At 26.7% G+C, this 15,630-nt stretch overlaps 1 protein-coding gene across 2 annotated transcripts in view; it reads left to right on the top strand.

The window, feature by feature from the left end:
* Nucleotides 1–12,201, top strand: part of LOC145830149 (uncharacterized) — a 44,507-nt gene extending 32,306 nt beyond the window's left edge. For both annotated transcript variants that reach the window (XM_082938040.1, XM_082938042.1), the window contains 14 exons: nucleotides 596–805; nucleotides 1,184–1,417; nucleotides 1,628–1,735; nucleotides 1,841–1,927; nucleotides 2,062–2,187; nucleotides 2,448–2,645; nucleotides 2,975–3,154; nucleotides 5,142–5,241; nucleotides 9,849–9,930; nucleotides 10,541–10,640; nucleotides 10,777–10,884; nucleotides 11,026–11,161; nucleotides 11,554–11,667; nucleotides 11,749–12,201. In XM_082938040.1, the coding sequence (XP_082794166.1) occupies nucleotides 596–805; nucleotides 1,184–1,417; nucleotides 1,628–1,735; nucleotides 1,841–1,927; nucleotides 2,062–2,187; nucleotides 2,448–2,645; nucleotides 2,975–3,154; nucleotides 5,142–5,241; nucleotides 9,849–9,930; nucleotides 10,541–10,640; nucleotides 10,777–10,884; nucleotides 11,026–11,161; nucleotides 11,554–11,667; nucleotides 11,749–11,861 (1,896 nt within the window). In that variant the 3' untranslated portion in view covers nucleotides 11,862–12,201. The remainder of the gene's footprint in view (nucleotides 1–595; nucleotides 806–1,183; nucleotides 1,418–1,627; nucleotides 1,736–1,840; nucleotides 1,928–2,061; nucleotides 2,188–2,447; nucleotides 2,646–2,974; nucleotides 3,155–5,141; nucleotides 5,242–9,848; nucleotides 9,931–10,540; nucleotides 10,641–10,776; nucleotides 10,885–11,025; nucleotides 11,162–11,553; nucleotides 11,668–11,748) is intronic.
* The last annotated feature ends 3,429 nt before the right edge of the window (nucleotides 12,202–15,630 follow it).

Below are 15,630 nucleotides of genomic sequence, written 5' to 3'. Positions count from 1 at the left end.
TATAAGGTGTTAAGAATAAACTACTTTCTGTATTGAAGAGATGTTTTTACTAATAGTGTAAACACTAAAAAAAATATTAAATTTTTACAGTTTTGATTTATTTACCCTTTGAACAATTTTTATTTTTATGAGCCAAAAATTAAAAAAAAAAGCTAATATTTCTTGAAGTTAAATAATCAAAAAAAATAATAAGTTATATATAAAAACCGTTATAAAGTCATAATTAAAACAGTGCTTGTGCATCTAGAAAAAGCTATTTGTAATATGAATAGCTAAATTGGCGAATTCAGCAATAACCTTTTACAGAGATCAAATATGTGCTTGTATTAAACGTATGTCAGTTTGTTTGGTCAATGTAATAAGCAATTATTGCTTTTTCTAGTAACTGTATAGTACAAAAAATTACAGGTTAAAGTAATATTTTACGAATATTTGACCATTATCATTGTAATGATATTTTTTAACTTAATAATTTTTTTTTGCTCAAAATATTTAATAAACAAGCTATTAACCTTTTTTTTTTTTTGATTTCCATAATTAATTGAAGAAAATAATTGACACTTAATTATTTTTAAACATTTTTTGTTTTATTCAGGCTTCAAAAAAATCGATTCAGTCAAAACTAGATGTTTCAGATGACAACGAAGTTAAAGTTGAAACGGAAAGTTTGTCACGTAGTAGTGACGTCACAAGTCAAGAAGTTGAGCAGTTGAGAAAAGACATTAGTAAAAAGCAGGAGTCCTTGAGACAAAAAGATTTGATTGTGCAAGACGCTGTAAAAAGAGCAAATGACGTTGAAAAAAAGGTTTATTTCGTTCATTTTGGCTTGAGTTAATTAAACTACACAGTTAAAGTTTTATACAAACATAGCTTAACCAGAAATAAAAAAACTATATTTATAATGTTTAAAGTTTATTTAATGATAAAAATTGAAACATTTTTTTAACGTTTTAAAATCTTAAATTAAATGTTTTTTTTTACTTCTTATGTTTATAAAGTGATCTGTTTTATTACAGCTACTTTATTTCGTTTTACATTGATTAAATATAAAATCTTAGTCAAAAACTATATTTCTATTGTAAATTCAATTATTTCTAACAACTTTAAAGTACATTTTAAATTCTATTATGTATTGTATAATTAATTTATATCAATTTTCTTTAAAACTAATAAAAACTTTTAGATGCTAGAGCTGAAGAAAGAAGTTCAGCAGAAAGAGCAGTTGCTGCAGCGTTCCAACGAGGAAATCAGCAAGTTGTCGTCAGATATGCAAATTAAGTCGAACGACAGCGCCATCTTGCGCAAGTCTTGCGAAAATTTGAAAGAGCAGATCAGCGAAATGGCCGAAATGAGAAAGAAAATGAAGGAGTTGGAAAAAATAAGCCAAGAGCGCACGAGTGAAACTGAAGCTTTCCAAGTTTGTAACTTGGGTGTCTAATTATTTTATATGATATATAATAAATATTTACAGTAACTGCTCAATTATTATTTATGTTTATTGGATTTTGAATCTTTTTCTCTCAAAATTATAGTTTTTTTATAATATATATTTTTTTCGTTACACTTGATTTTGCTATTCCTAGATAAACTAAAATATATTTGATTTAATTAATAATGAACTTGTTAGGAAACAAACTTACAACTCACAATGATGATTAAGAAGCAGCAGTATGAACAGGAAAACTTGAAAAGTCAAGTTGACACACTGAAAAACGCCATTAAGGCTAATCAGCAGGTAATTTTTTACCACCGTAATTTGAATTTATATGTAATTTGTATTCTAGCGTATGAAAAGTTGTATGAAACAGCAATTTGCTACATAATTCTCTTTTTTATGCAGGGTAAGCAAACAGAAACACAAAATTATTTGCAAAAAATTGAAAACTACAGAAATGAAATCACGCAAATAAAAGAGGAAAAAGACAAGGTTTGGGTGACAATATTATTATAAAAAATAATTAAAATTTTAATTTTAAAAATAATTGCTCTTAATACTTTTGTTATTTGTTAGTGTTTCTAATTGGTAGGAAGTCAATGTTTTCAATCGTTTTAATCTAACAGTACATGATGGTTTTGAATCAAAAGAATGCTGAAGCTCGTAGAAACAGCAATGAAATTAAAGCTCTTGAAGAAAGTAGAAATAAGTTGACTAATGAGCTTGATAGACTTAGAACTCATCTTGTGGAGGTAAAAAAGATATTTTTAAATTTAAGATATCTTTTTACTTAAAAGTATCAAAAAAAATAAAATTCTAAACTACAAGCAAAAGAAAAACTGTTCTTAAAAGTTTAGATCTTGATTAAGTCTTTAATTAAAACTAAAAATTGTTGAATTTGTATGAAAACTATAAACGATTAAAGTAAAATAAAAAAAAGAGTTCTAAGTCGTTTGTTAACTTTTTTTTATTAGTTTTTTGTTAAAATATTGTACGATAACTTGTTCTTTAGGTTGAACAATCGTACACCGAAGATGCGTTGATAAATGAAAACCGCAAGAACGAGCTAGAGAGCTGGTTGGAAAGTGAAAGGCAGTCTACCGTGACGCTCAAATCATCCAATCACGAAATCGGATTGCAGTGTGAGCAGTTTAGAGAAAGTTTGTTGGAATCAGAAAAGCAAAAGGAACATGCAATTAATCAATACCAAGTTTGTTATTATAAAAAGAATAAACTAACTTAAGTTTATTAAAAGTTTTAAAAATCCTTTAAAAATTTACCAAATTGAAAATTTGGAAAGCTTTATTTTAAGCTCTTTGTTTTTAAAAGATTTAAGCTTTAAAAATCAATACATTTTTAAAAATTATTTAAGGATGTAAAAAGCAATAGCAACCGATTTGCAATGTATATAACAACCTTTTATTTTCAAAATTGTCGAGTTGTAAGTAAATGTTTTCAAATGACCTAACCAAATCTGTTTTTTTTAACCACTGATATCAAAACTTACAGCAAGTTTTACCAATTCGCCAAACGTAACAGCTAGCGCAGGAGAAGACGGTGCAGTACGCGCAAGCCTTGCAGCAACTGAAGTCGGCGTGCGAGAGGATGCAGCGAGAAGACAAGATCGTCCACGCCCAGCAGATACAAAGGGTTGAGATGAAGTTGAAGGAAAAAGCTGCCGAGTGCGACGAAAGCAAGTCGAAAGTTGATGCTTTGACGGTGTGTGTTTGTAGTTAGAATATTTAAGTTTTGATTAGTATTACAGTTTAAATAAGTTTGTAAGAATATCGAAAGCCGTAAAATGGGGGTGGGAAAAACTTCCAAAATCCAATATTTCACACAGATTGTAACGTTGTTAATTTAATGTAGCACATGCCTATAAAAGCTTAAAAACAGACTGCCAAATTATATTTAAACCAAATCATAACTATTTATAGCATTTTGTTTTATTACAATATTTTAAATGAAAAGCAGATTTATATAAAAATTTACTGTAAGTAAATAAACAAAACATTTAAAATTTGTCTATCTATAACGAAACCTTTTGATACATTTTTACACAGCCGATTTCATTGAAAATATTGTGGTAAAACGAAAGCTTTAAAGAATTATTGCTTGATGTATACTTCATTTTACTATTTTTTTTAAGACTTGTATAAGCATTTTCTACAATAAATTTGTAAACAATAGTTTCAAATGCTCCACTTTTTTTGTCGTTTTCACAGTTGTTTTCTTGTATTGTTATTTTTTTATTAAACATTTATAGTCTAGCTATTGCATATATATTTTCAGAAGCGTTGTAAAATAACTTTAAAAGTTAACATCATAATTTAAAAAATAAATAACTTTACAATTAGGTTACATTTACTAGAAAATATCCTTCAAAGCTCCAAGTTTGTGTAACTAAGTACAAGTAAAACATCCTTTCACATCTATATTTCATATATTCATCATTACTAACATATTTTTATTTAACTGACAACGGTTTTTTTTTTCTAAAAACTAAACAAACTCATAAAAGAGTTTCATAGAAATTACAGATTGTATAAACAGACAAGCAACATTTGCTTAAGTTTGCTAAGAAATACCAGTTAAATTACTTTATGAATACCACACCACTTAGTTTGGGTTGTGACACAATAGAAAATTATTTTGTGTCCTTAAAAATTATTGTTTCGTTATTATTTGCGAACCGCAAGAGATTATTTACACAGATAAAAGGTTTGGTATAAAAATTGTCACTTAAGTAACTTTAACTTACAGAGAAACCGTTTTTGTTTGTTGTTATTGTGGAGTTAGAAATTCTAGCTTTTACGAAAACACTTGAAACTTTTTATACAAACTCACTTTGCGTTATTTTACCCACTTGAAATAAAAAGTTGTTTTTTGTGAAATAATTTTTTATATTGATTTTTTCCCAAGTTTCGGAAATATTTTATGGTAAAAAGAATTCCAATTTCTTATTAAAAACTCATGTTTAAGTTATTTCTATCTGTACGTAATATTTTTAAAAATTTGTTTATTTTATAAATATTTGTAGTAAATAACCAATGTAAAAATAAACTAATTATGCATTTAAAAAAAAGCCATATATAATACAAGATATTTTAAAGTTCTAAAAAATATTTAATGTACACTTAAAATGGTTTAATGAAGTTTGAAAGTTCTTCCGAGATTTAATATTTAATAAGTTATTCTAATTTAAACTAATGATGAATTTTAAATTGGCCTTATGTTCTGCTTGTTTATAGTATCAAATTGTTTCAGTTCTACAGTAAAACATTTTTATGGTCAAAAAAGACATTTGTTTATCTTATAAATTCCGAAATAATGTCATAGATTGATTTTTTTTTGTTGTGCATTAGTTTGAAAAATTTATAAAGAGAAATAAGTGTATTGTTTTATAAGTAAACTATGCACCATGCAGTGTCCATGGATTTAAGGTAAGCGGAAACACTAATCCAAATGCTTGAAATGTTGTGTTTTTATACAATTCAATTTTCTATCCAATTATATTTTAATAACGACATTACAAGTTTTTTAGAAAAAAATTCAAATTGTACTTTAGTGGTTGTAAAATTACTTCTGTGTTGCTTTGTAATGGCATATAAGTTACTTTTAAGCTAATTTGATCGTGTATGTAATTAGTTGGTTCTTTAAAAAATTTAATTTTGTTAACTTGACTGTTTTAAACTTTTAATTACAGTCTAAGCTAAATGAAGTTAATGAAGCATTGGAAATAGCTTCAAGACTGAGTGAACAATTGGAAATAAAGCAAGAAGACTTGGAAAGAGTTAACCAAATTGGTTAGTTATTTTATGGTTTTTTTGTATCTATAAGTTTTAAAGTTTATGGATTATAATAACTTGTAGTAAATAAAACTTTAACTTACCAGTCATCTTTTTGTATTGTAACCACAATAAATCAAGTTACATATCTCAATACTAACTAAGGTAACTATGAGGGAAATTTACAGAAAAAAAAAATTACATGCTATTTGAAAGGTGTTTAAACGGGATTTTTTTTAGAAAGTATTAAAATAAATATATAAGCCAATCAAATTAGAACATGAAAGTTAGCTTCTTTAAAAAAAAATGAGAGATTTTTTTACTTGCCCTCTCTCGAATTCATGCAAACCTCGTAAAGCCAGTTTGAAGGTTCATTTTAAACCGTACGGCGATGGAGCAACAGCTTGATAAGAAAAGTTTAAGTAGCACTTTGAAGGTAATAGAGTATGATATATGATGTTATGATCGGGAATATGTGGTGTAATCTCAGCTGGCAATCTGTGATTAATTAAAACAAATCACGATTACAGCTCAGATTTCATCAAGTCTCGAACAGTCTGCAGTGTTTAAAGAAGTTATAATTTTCTTGAAGGTAATTAAAATATGATAAGTTTGTCAATATTTTGTATATTTTTTAGTACTTGCTACCAAGTGTAAGGTCTTATGCTAAGTTTGAAAATTATTAAATAATAAGAAGTTTACTAAAAGTAGTTAAGGGTACAAAAATTGTCAGGTTTAGCATTGACAAAAGAATAGTAGTCTTTTTTGTACAACTCCACGAAAAGAAAGCTTCATTCGTTTTGACACAATCCATTACACGAGGCATATTTTCACGATTCATTACATCAGCGCGCGTGTGACGCAATAATCTACCCTCTGAACTCTCAAGTCACGGATGGGTAACTTTTGAGTGGCGAACAGATTTTTCTGCGCGCCATCAACTAACGTTTGTGAAGCACTCCCAACTTTGTATGTACTAAGTTGTTTATTTGAATAACAAAAAGTTGAAATCTAAAATAGATGAGCGCAAAAATTACCTTAAGTTGGATTTTGTTACTCTGTTTAGGAAAATATTGATTTTAACTTAAAATAATTAAAAATTACCAAACATACTTTTAGGTAATAAAAAAAATATTTGTATAAGTTATTTACTTCCAAATTTACAATGGAATTATAGGAAGTTGTCTCCAATAAACATATTTAGACGCAGTTTACCTTTATTGTTATTCTTGTACGGGAAATAATAAAACTCCAAGTTGTAAATTTTATTAAGCAATTCCTGTCTTGACTTATAACTTACAGTTTTTAATATTTCTATCGACTATTTTAGTCTGAGAATATATTTATAACTATTTTTCATAAGTTTAATTGTACATAAAGAAATTGCTCACGCTCAGTTACCAAAATACATTAGTTGTTTCTGATATATGAACCAATGTTAACCAAAATGTAAATTTAAAAATAATTGTAATAAAATTTGTTTTAAAACATTAATCGAAAGCTTGTATTAATAGTTATAACAAACTTCCAAATAAATTATTAAATTCAGATCAGCCTCTTACATTTTTCGAAGACGTAAATTTAAGTAGACACTTATAATTCACCGATTTAAAGTATGTCTATTAAACAACTGTTTCAGCAAAATTCGAAACAGCTGAATTTTCATGACGCGCACATAAAAGTTGCTTGCTTTCTAAAAGCTTCGATTTGCTAAAACATGTCGCCTCTAGTAAACACACTTTGATACATGAGTAGACATACTTTTTTGATTTACTTTTTTCTCTGCCCAATATAAACGACTTTAAAAGTTTTGTGGTACATCAAGTTTTTGGTGATCTACTTTGTTTTGATATATTTAGTTAAAACTGTAAAAACAAATTTTTGTAAAAAGGATAAAATATCTTTTTTATTTAAAGTTTATCTTTTTATCAAGAATTTATCGTATTATAATGATAAAGAATGTACTATTAACAAATATAAAATATTTCTAATAATTATAAAAAGTTTGACAAATTTATTTAAAAGTGTATAGATTTTTCCTTTATTCAAAGCAACTAATACACATATGAACTTTTGAGTTACTCACCGTTTACGAATATATAAATACAAATTAAATTTTTCGTTTATTTTATTTGCAATTTTATAGAAAAAAAATCTATAGCACCGCTTACTGTATTATTTTTTATTAATCTTATATATTAGTTTAGCGTTATTCGTATCTAGTGTCATATAAAGTAATCTAAACATTTATAAGAAGACACGTTTATGTTTTAAATACATAAAGTAAATGATAAATTAATTTATAATAAAATTTTACTAACAAATTTTTAGCACCTACATAAGTACTTAACCATTTGCTTTACAAGTTGTTTATGTTAAAATGTTACCATTTTTAATTGATTGTAACGTCTTGTTATTTTTAATTGATTAAACACTTCGTTTTTTTTTCAAACAAACAAATTATTTAGCACTATAAATTTTCAGCAGTCTCAAAAAGTTTAGTTAAGGGTTACGATTAGCAAATTGCGCAATAAAGAGACAAGTCAAGCGTGGTGACAACTTTTTCTTCTCGTTGTCTTTTTCCGCACTCTGCGCTTTCAAACGGTTCGTGTCAAATTGATGCGACGCCGGTTCAAATTTGTTTCACCAACTCAATTTGAATATAGCTGAAACTCGAGAACAGTGAAAAGTATACTTTTAACACGCGTAAAACTTGAAACGCTTGCCAAGCACGAGCTACTGCATTAGGAACTGATTGGTTACTATTGTGACGTACCAATTAGTTTTTATGCAGTTTTTCGTACTACGTGGCTCCAAACTTCAACAACAGCTCGTCATGAAAAAAGTACGACTAAAAGGGTAGGACTTTTTATGGGTAGTTTTAAATATTGGGTACTTTTAATTGCAGCAATTTTGCAATAAAAAGTACCCAATATTTAGATGATGTCATTAACTTTACTTTGGGCACTTTTAAAGCTTAAACTTACTTAACAAAACTGCTGTCCAGGCCTATGATAAATTCACTTTGTTAATTTTTCTAAATATGAAGATAACTATATCTGAAATAAAACAATAGAAGGTAACTAAATATTTCCCTATGTTAACAAAATTATAGAAGTATAACTTTCAACCTTGATATTTTTTGTGTAAGTTACAATTTTAAATTCAAGCATAAATTAAGCTATTGACTTTATTAATTTTTCTTTTATAGTTTATTGATGACTTTAAGTTGTTATATTTTATCAAAATTTCATTATTTTACATGTAGAAGTAGTTTAAAATTACAGATTTTTGGGTGATTTTTGTTTTAAATACCAAATTTTTTTCAACTTTTTTAATTTCACAAGTTCAAGGTTTTTCCAGTTTTTGTTTAAACTGTCAAGTTCCTGGATTCCAGGTGTGTTGGCAACCCTGCTCAAATTTTAAGGAATTATTCCTTTCAATATTTATTAATAAAAAGAAAAAAGTAAAAAAGATGACAACTAAAACCTACTGTACTCTCCTATTTTAATGTTACATATCAAAAGCTTGTTTTGGTATAAAAAATCTGTATAAAGCTACTTTTAGTTTAGTTAAAAATTTATAAAGTGACATCAACGTGTAATAAAAATGATCTACACTCTTCCTGTACCCAAGGTGACTCCTAAAGTTTTTTTGAAATTTTATTAAATTTTTCTAAATTCAATATTTTTTTAAATGCAAGTCTTAATTACTTTTCTATAAAAAACAAGTGATCAGAATTTTTAAGTCATTCTAGGATTTTATACAGCATTCCAAGACTTCCATAAGCATCTAGGTTTGATGGCCACCCTGTTAGCTTTATTTCAAACTAAAAAAAAGTAGCTTTTATAAAAGTACATAACTTATGTACAACTAGTTCAAATTTTTCTATGACTGAAATCCATCAAAAAACTATAAAAGAAAAATTAAAAAAGACAATAGCTTAATTTGTGCTTGAATTTAAAATTGTAACTTACACAAAAAATATCAAGGTTGAAAATTATATTTCTATAATTTTGTTAACATAAGGAAATATTTAGTTACCTTCTATTGTTTTATTTCAGATATAGTTATTTTCATATTTAGAAAAATAAACGAAGTGAATTTATCATAGGCCTGGACAGCAGTTTTGTTTTGTTAAGAAAGTTTAAGCTTCAAAAGTACCCAAAGTAAAGTTAATGACATCATCAAAATATTGGGTACTTTTTATTGCAAAATTGCTGCAATTAAAAATACCCAATATTTAAAACTACCCATAAAAAGTCCTAACGGACTAAAAAACTTAATTTGCTTTTGATCGGTATCAGAAATTAAATCAAGCCAAATTACATGAAAAACTGTTTTAATGCTCTGAGAAACGTGAAGTTGTTTTTTACCGGTGTAAACTCAAGTGAACTTTTATCGAGCGACTGTCAGAAAACCGCTGTCAGTTGATAGGACAGTTGATTCTACGACTTGTTTTCTTGTTTAGTTGTGATACGTCATTTTCTTTTATAATACAGCATATTTTGTTTTAGTTTCAGTTTTTCTTCTAAATTTTCACAGTATAAGACCACCTTCAAAGCTCTTGAAATTTAAAAATTTTCTCAGGCTAAAATATCAAAGTTTTATTATATTTTTTTCAGCTAACGAAAAACAGACTTTGATTGAGCAACTTCAAAACAACATAAACCAGATACAAAGCAGAAGTAAGACCATGGTTGACAGGTAAGCGTGTTTCATTGAAATTATTTGTATTTGTCCTTTTTACACTGTTTATTTTAAAGTGAAATAATAAAATATTTTATCACCAATTAAAAATATTAATTAAAACTTTAAATTAAAGCATGATGAACGTAAAAAAGCTTAAAAAAAAAGTGTATATAAACTTACAATAACAGATAAATGTTGGAACATAGCTTACCAGTAAATATACAATAAGATATACCAGACACACAAATTCAATAAACTAAACTGCTCGAAATATATTTATTTTATTGAACTTTTGTCTTGTATAACTTATTGTATAATAACAGATTACTAATATAAAATAAAAATTCTGAAAAAATAGATATTTGTTTAAGTAAATATACAGAAAATTTAAAACTATTGTTAATTTATAAACCACAGTAAAACCATTTTGATTTAAACTTTAAGGTCAATATATCAGTAATGATACAAAATACTAGTTTTTACCGTTAAGTTTTATTACGTAGTTAGTTTCATTGGGTTAAACAGAATTCTATCAGAAATACGGTTTATTTTGTGAAAACTAAGTATAGATATATTTGTAAATTTCAAAAGTGAAATTTGTATAATACAATATTTTATCTAACAGGGACTTGGTGAAAAACTTGTTTATTGGATATTTCTCCTCACCAACAAACAAGCAAAGTGACGTCATAAAACTAATCGTTTCTGTCATTGGTTTTACTAAGGTAGGTTTTTATACAAATTTTCTAAATGCTACTTTTTTATAATTAATGTTTAGAATCTATTAGACATGTAGGTAAGTAATAGAGATTTTTTTTTTTTAAAACGTCTAGTCTATAAAAAGTAATCTTTTTTTTTAAGGACGAAGAAGAAAAGTTGAACCCTAGCAAAAAAGGGTTGCTAGGCAATCTGTTGTCGTGGAAACCACAGCAATACAACATTATGCACCAACATGGTGACACTAATGAGGTTTTTAATATTTTAAGTAATGTTGTACGCAATAAACTGTGTCAGATCCAATCAACTTCCTCTTGTTTTGTTACTAAATTATTTTGTTGTAACTATATTTTTTTGAACTATTCTTTTTGCTTATTAAATAATTTTCCACAGTCCTTCTCTCAAATGTTTGTGAAATTCTTGGAATCAGAGTCACAATTAACCAATCAGAACAGAGCTAAACTTCCTGCCGTCGCCATGGCTGCCGAGACGCAACAGAAGATAATGAACAGAAAAGTTTCTACTGCAAGTTAGTGTAACTTCTTAGCATTTTTTTTATTTAAATTTAAGTAATTATTTAAGTATTAAGATTTTGGTGTGAATTAATTTTATTAACTTAAAATTTTATAAAAAATGTTTCAAGTAGATTTTTTAATTACTGAAATAAATCTTGCATTACTTTAACTTTTAAAAAAGTTTAATAAAAGAAAAGCAGAACTGTTTTCTACTTTTTTGCAAAAAAATTGTAAATTAGCTAATATTGAAAGTCTTGCTTTTCAATAACTATTTAAAATAGTTATGTAAGCATAAATTGGGTGTTGATGTTTAAAACCGTAATAAACGCTAAACCATTAACTTGTATTTTCAATTACAATTGCTTATACATATATAAATAATTTTTACTACAAGAAAAATTTTCAGGCATACCAACCGCTGAAGATGCTTCTCATAAAACGTCTACAAACACTGAAGAAAATAAGAAAATAGCTGGTAGATACAATCCGCCTATACTGATACCTAGTCATAATGTTTTAAGTTAGTTTTCTTATCTGTTCCATTATGTTTTAATTTTTTTTATTTTATTGACACAAACTAACTTGAATTTTTAAATTTAAGGTTCAAGTTCTCAATCACCTTTCGTTCAACCCACGAACATGAGGTTCCAACCCTTGGTTTCTAATAGCAACAAAAACAACGCCAGTGTTCTTCAGAACATACTGAAAAACTAAATAGTTTCCAAGTTTTGTAACTACATTTTTACACTTTTTGCTTCCTTATTGTGTTTTTCACGCCAGTATTTAAATATACTTTAGTACTATGCTTTTTATTTTTCAATGTAATAAGCAATCATATTTGTAAATAGTTTTTTATATTGCCTTATTTTTAAAGTTGTTACGAGACTTTAAGTTATAAGGAGAAATTTCATGGTAACTCATTTATTAGTTTTATTGAAAGGTGTTTGAACTTTTTTAATTATTAGATTGAATATTAGTAGTCGTGATGTTGTGCAATTCGCAAAAAGTTTGTTGATAGTTTGTCAACTTTTATTCTTATTTAATAAATTATTCCAAACAATTTTATAGAATTTTTAGCTTATACTGTGTTAAGGATTATTTAGTAAATAAATAGTTTTATTCACGTTAGGTATAGTAGATTTCGGAGCTATATGAAACAATGAAAGAAGAGGTAGTTCATAAAATTTTCAAGGCTTAAATAAAACAAATTGCAACAAAAATATATTTCGAACATCCTTATAAGGCCATAAATGTATTATTAATTTTATAGTTGCAAGTATCACTTATCAATAGTATATATATATATCATATTTACTAAATGATAGCTAACAAAAGTTTACAAATTTATTTATTATTAGATAACATCGAGTTAAAACAAAAAGCAAATATAAATTAGAATATAGTTTTGAAGAGATGATTGTATTTTAAATAGTATTACAAAACTAAATGCAATTTTTAGGTAACTATAAGTATTTGTTGTACCTAAAAGCATAACATTATTTTAGTATAAATAAGGTCAACTACCTAGCAAATATACGAAAAAGACGTTGTGATTACCGCAACTAGTTCAATATTTACAGAGTTTCCTACAAACATCCTAAGTTTTGAAAACCACATAACAAAACATAATTCTTCTTTTTAAATTCAAACATAGATTAAGAGCAGGGTTTCCCAAAGTCGACTATATGTGGCCCGTTTGCGGACCGTTATAGAAAATAAAGGAGGCGTGATCAGTAGAGAGGCCATAATTTGAAATTTACACTAGATATTCTGGAGTTGATGATGAAGAGTAAACATTCAAGGGTAATTTTGAAACTCACATCGGACACTACGGGGAAAATTTTTAACAAAAAAGATTCCGATCCGGCCTAATACTAATTTTAAGAATCAAGAGTGCGCACAGTAGATTTTTAAGAAATTTTATTGGAGTGGGGACATTGCTTATTTGATATCTTCAAAGAGGCGTTCTGGAAACCCTGATTTAGAGAAATAGGATTGTTTTTATTAATTATAGTTTATAATGTTTAAAAAATAGTCCTTTGTTTAGTTGATTAATGGTTATAATTTTGGTGTTCATATTTACACGTCACCTTTTAGAAATCCTTCTTTATATGTCAAATTTAATCTTCATTTATAGGCTTTTAATATATTAATATAAAACATAACATTTTGGGAGTAACTACTAAGGTAGTAATATCTAACTTACACTAGACATTCAAGGTGTTTGTAATAAAAGGTCTGAAGGAAAGTTGAAGAGAGATTTGATACTTACACTAGATATTCCGAGATTTACTTGCTGGTCCCTGAACTATTTTATATTTTTCTCTCAGGGGTTGAGTATGGAAGCTATTTTTTTAAATCCTGGTACAGATAGACTATACTTTTTTGAAACAATATATTAATCTAAACTCTGAAAGTTGTTTTCCTGCTTAATATTTGACCTTCACACATTTTTTTAATAGCGAATAAATATAGTATCAAAATAACAGTTGTTAAGTAATAAAATTGTTTATGTTAATTAGCTGACTAAAATAATTTGTTATAAAACAGTTGACATCCTGGTATACACTTAATTTGTATAGTTTCATATAGTAGCTTTTCGAAACATTCCTAACAATTAAATCAAAGATTTTGCAGCATTACAATTATAAATTGGTCTCTTCTGTTGTAATAGTTCGTTAAGCTCTTATTTATATTGTACTGCTTTTTTGTTTAAATTGTAGTTGTTGCAACATATATTTGGCACGTAAATTTTTATTCTTTTTTTAAGTAGTTATTTTACTAAAATTTATTCAATTTTTTTAGTTTACCAGTGTGCATTAGCATTTTAAACTAACAAAAATTAATGAAAGCTTTTACTGAAATTTTGAATATAACCCAAATTTTACATCTCAAAATAAATTTTCTTTTTTAAATGTTTACCTAATTTTTCCTAAAAGTTTCTAAAAAACAAAAAAATAATAATTAAAAAACATATTTCAGTTTTGAATATACTTCAAAAACTATTAAAGCCAAATTAAAACATGAGTTCAAAATTATTTTAATCTAAGTTTCTTTATTTATTAATCTAAGCCGAAAGTTATAACATTTATTAGTTTTTGATTTATTAAAACGAACTCTATTTTTTGTCTAACTAAGTATTTGGTAAAACTACTAAAACTCAAACGTCTGTTAATATAGATTTAATAATAGTAAATTATATATTGTTAACTTGGATTTATTAGTACAAAGGGAGCTAAAATCTAATAATACTATCTGTAGCTTCACGTGATTCTCCTAACCATTCATCTTTATCAACAACATAACAAGTTATATGATAAATAAATATTATAAATTAGAATAATTACACTTTTTTTCCTAGCTTTGTTTGGCACAATAAAATTTGGATATTTAAAAGCAACGAAATTTTCACAAATATTGACGAACATTTCAAAGTTTCCTGAACCAAATTGACAAAAAAAATATCTTTCACAATTAATAAACTGTGAAATTATTCACCATTTATCATACTAGGCATTTATTAGCAAAAATACCACATAATTCGACTGTGTTCAATTATCGTCGTTAGTACCCTTTCCCACCTATCCACTATATTTCCTTGGGAAACTACATACTATGCTGTGTGTCTTCATTTGAGCAACTTATTTCAAGCTATAACCTTTAGCATCAAATCATCAACAAGAACTTGTGATTTTTGACGCAGTGCCTTCAAAAATGGCTTATTAAATAATTAATTTTTATCCAAAAAAGCACAAGCACAATGTTGGAAACAGTGATCAATCATAGTAGCTAATTTAGTAACAGGTGAACACTTATCAACAGATTTTATCACGTTTATATTCTCATCAAAATCGCCAAAAAGATAAACTTAACTAAAATAATAATTAAATAGTTTAATAAATAAACTAAAACATCTATTTTTATAGTACTTACCTGACCCATTTACTTCCTTCTTAACTGAGTTATTGTTTAATATACCATAACATTCATCGTTTTTCGTAAATGAAGCAATTCTATTTAAAACGTATTTTACAGTAATGTCTGATAGCAAATCAAGTCGAGCTTTTAGAGTCAATAACTTTGTATACTTGCTACGGTCTTCACTGGTATGTTTCAACCAAGTATTTGCTGAATTAAATACTTCAACTTCCAAGTGAATCTCCAACTCAAAGCTAGCAAATATTTTTTATTAAGATCAAAGTCTAAGTGTAAAAAGTTGTTTGATTCAAGTACCATAGTAAAACAACGTTCAATTTATTTAGAGGTGACTCAGCAACACTAGCTAGATGCTAAAGTTTATCTAAACTAGATAAGTCATCACCTTTTTAAAAATTCTAATGAAAATGTGTATCAAAATTTAGAATAAAATTCAAAGTTATTTAGATATGTAAAACTTTAAGTCTATGGTTTTAATTAAGCATACATTTTTCTTATGTTTACGTTTGTTGTGTATCTTTAATATAAAATAAAGCAATAATCAACT

The sequence above is a fragment of the Thalia democratica genome, chromosome 2 (genome assembly GCF_965202585.1).
Source record: "Thalia democratica chromosome 2, ktThaDemo2.hap1.1, whole genome shotgun sequence".
In the NCBI taxonomy this organism is placed as follows: domain Eukaryota; kingdom Metazoa; phylum Chordata; class Thaliacea; order Salpida; family Salpidae; genus Thalia; species Thalia democratica.
The sequence above is the reverse complement of the archived record's forward strand: the minus strand, read 5'-3'. Positions and strand labels throughout refer to the sequence as shown.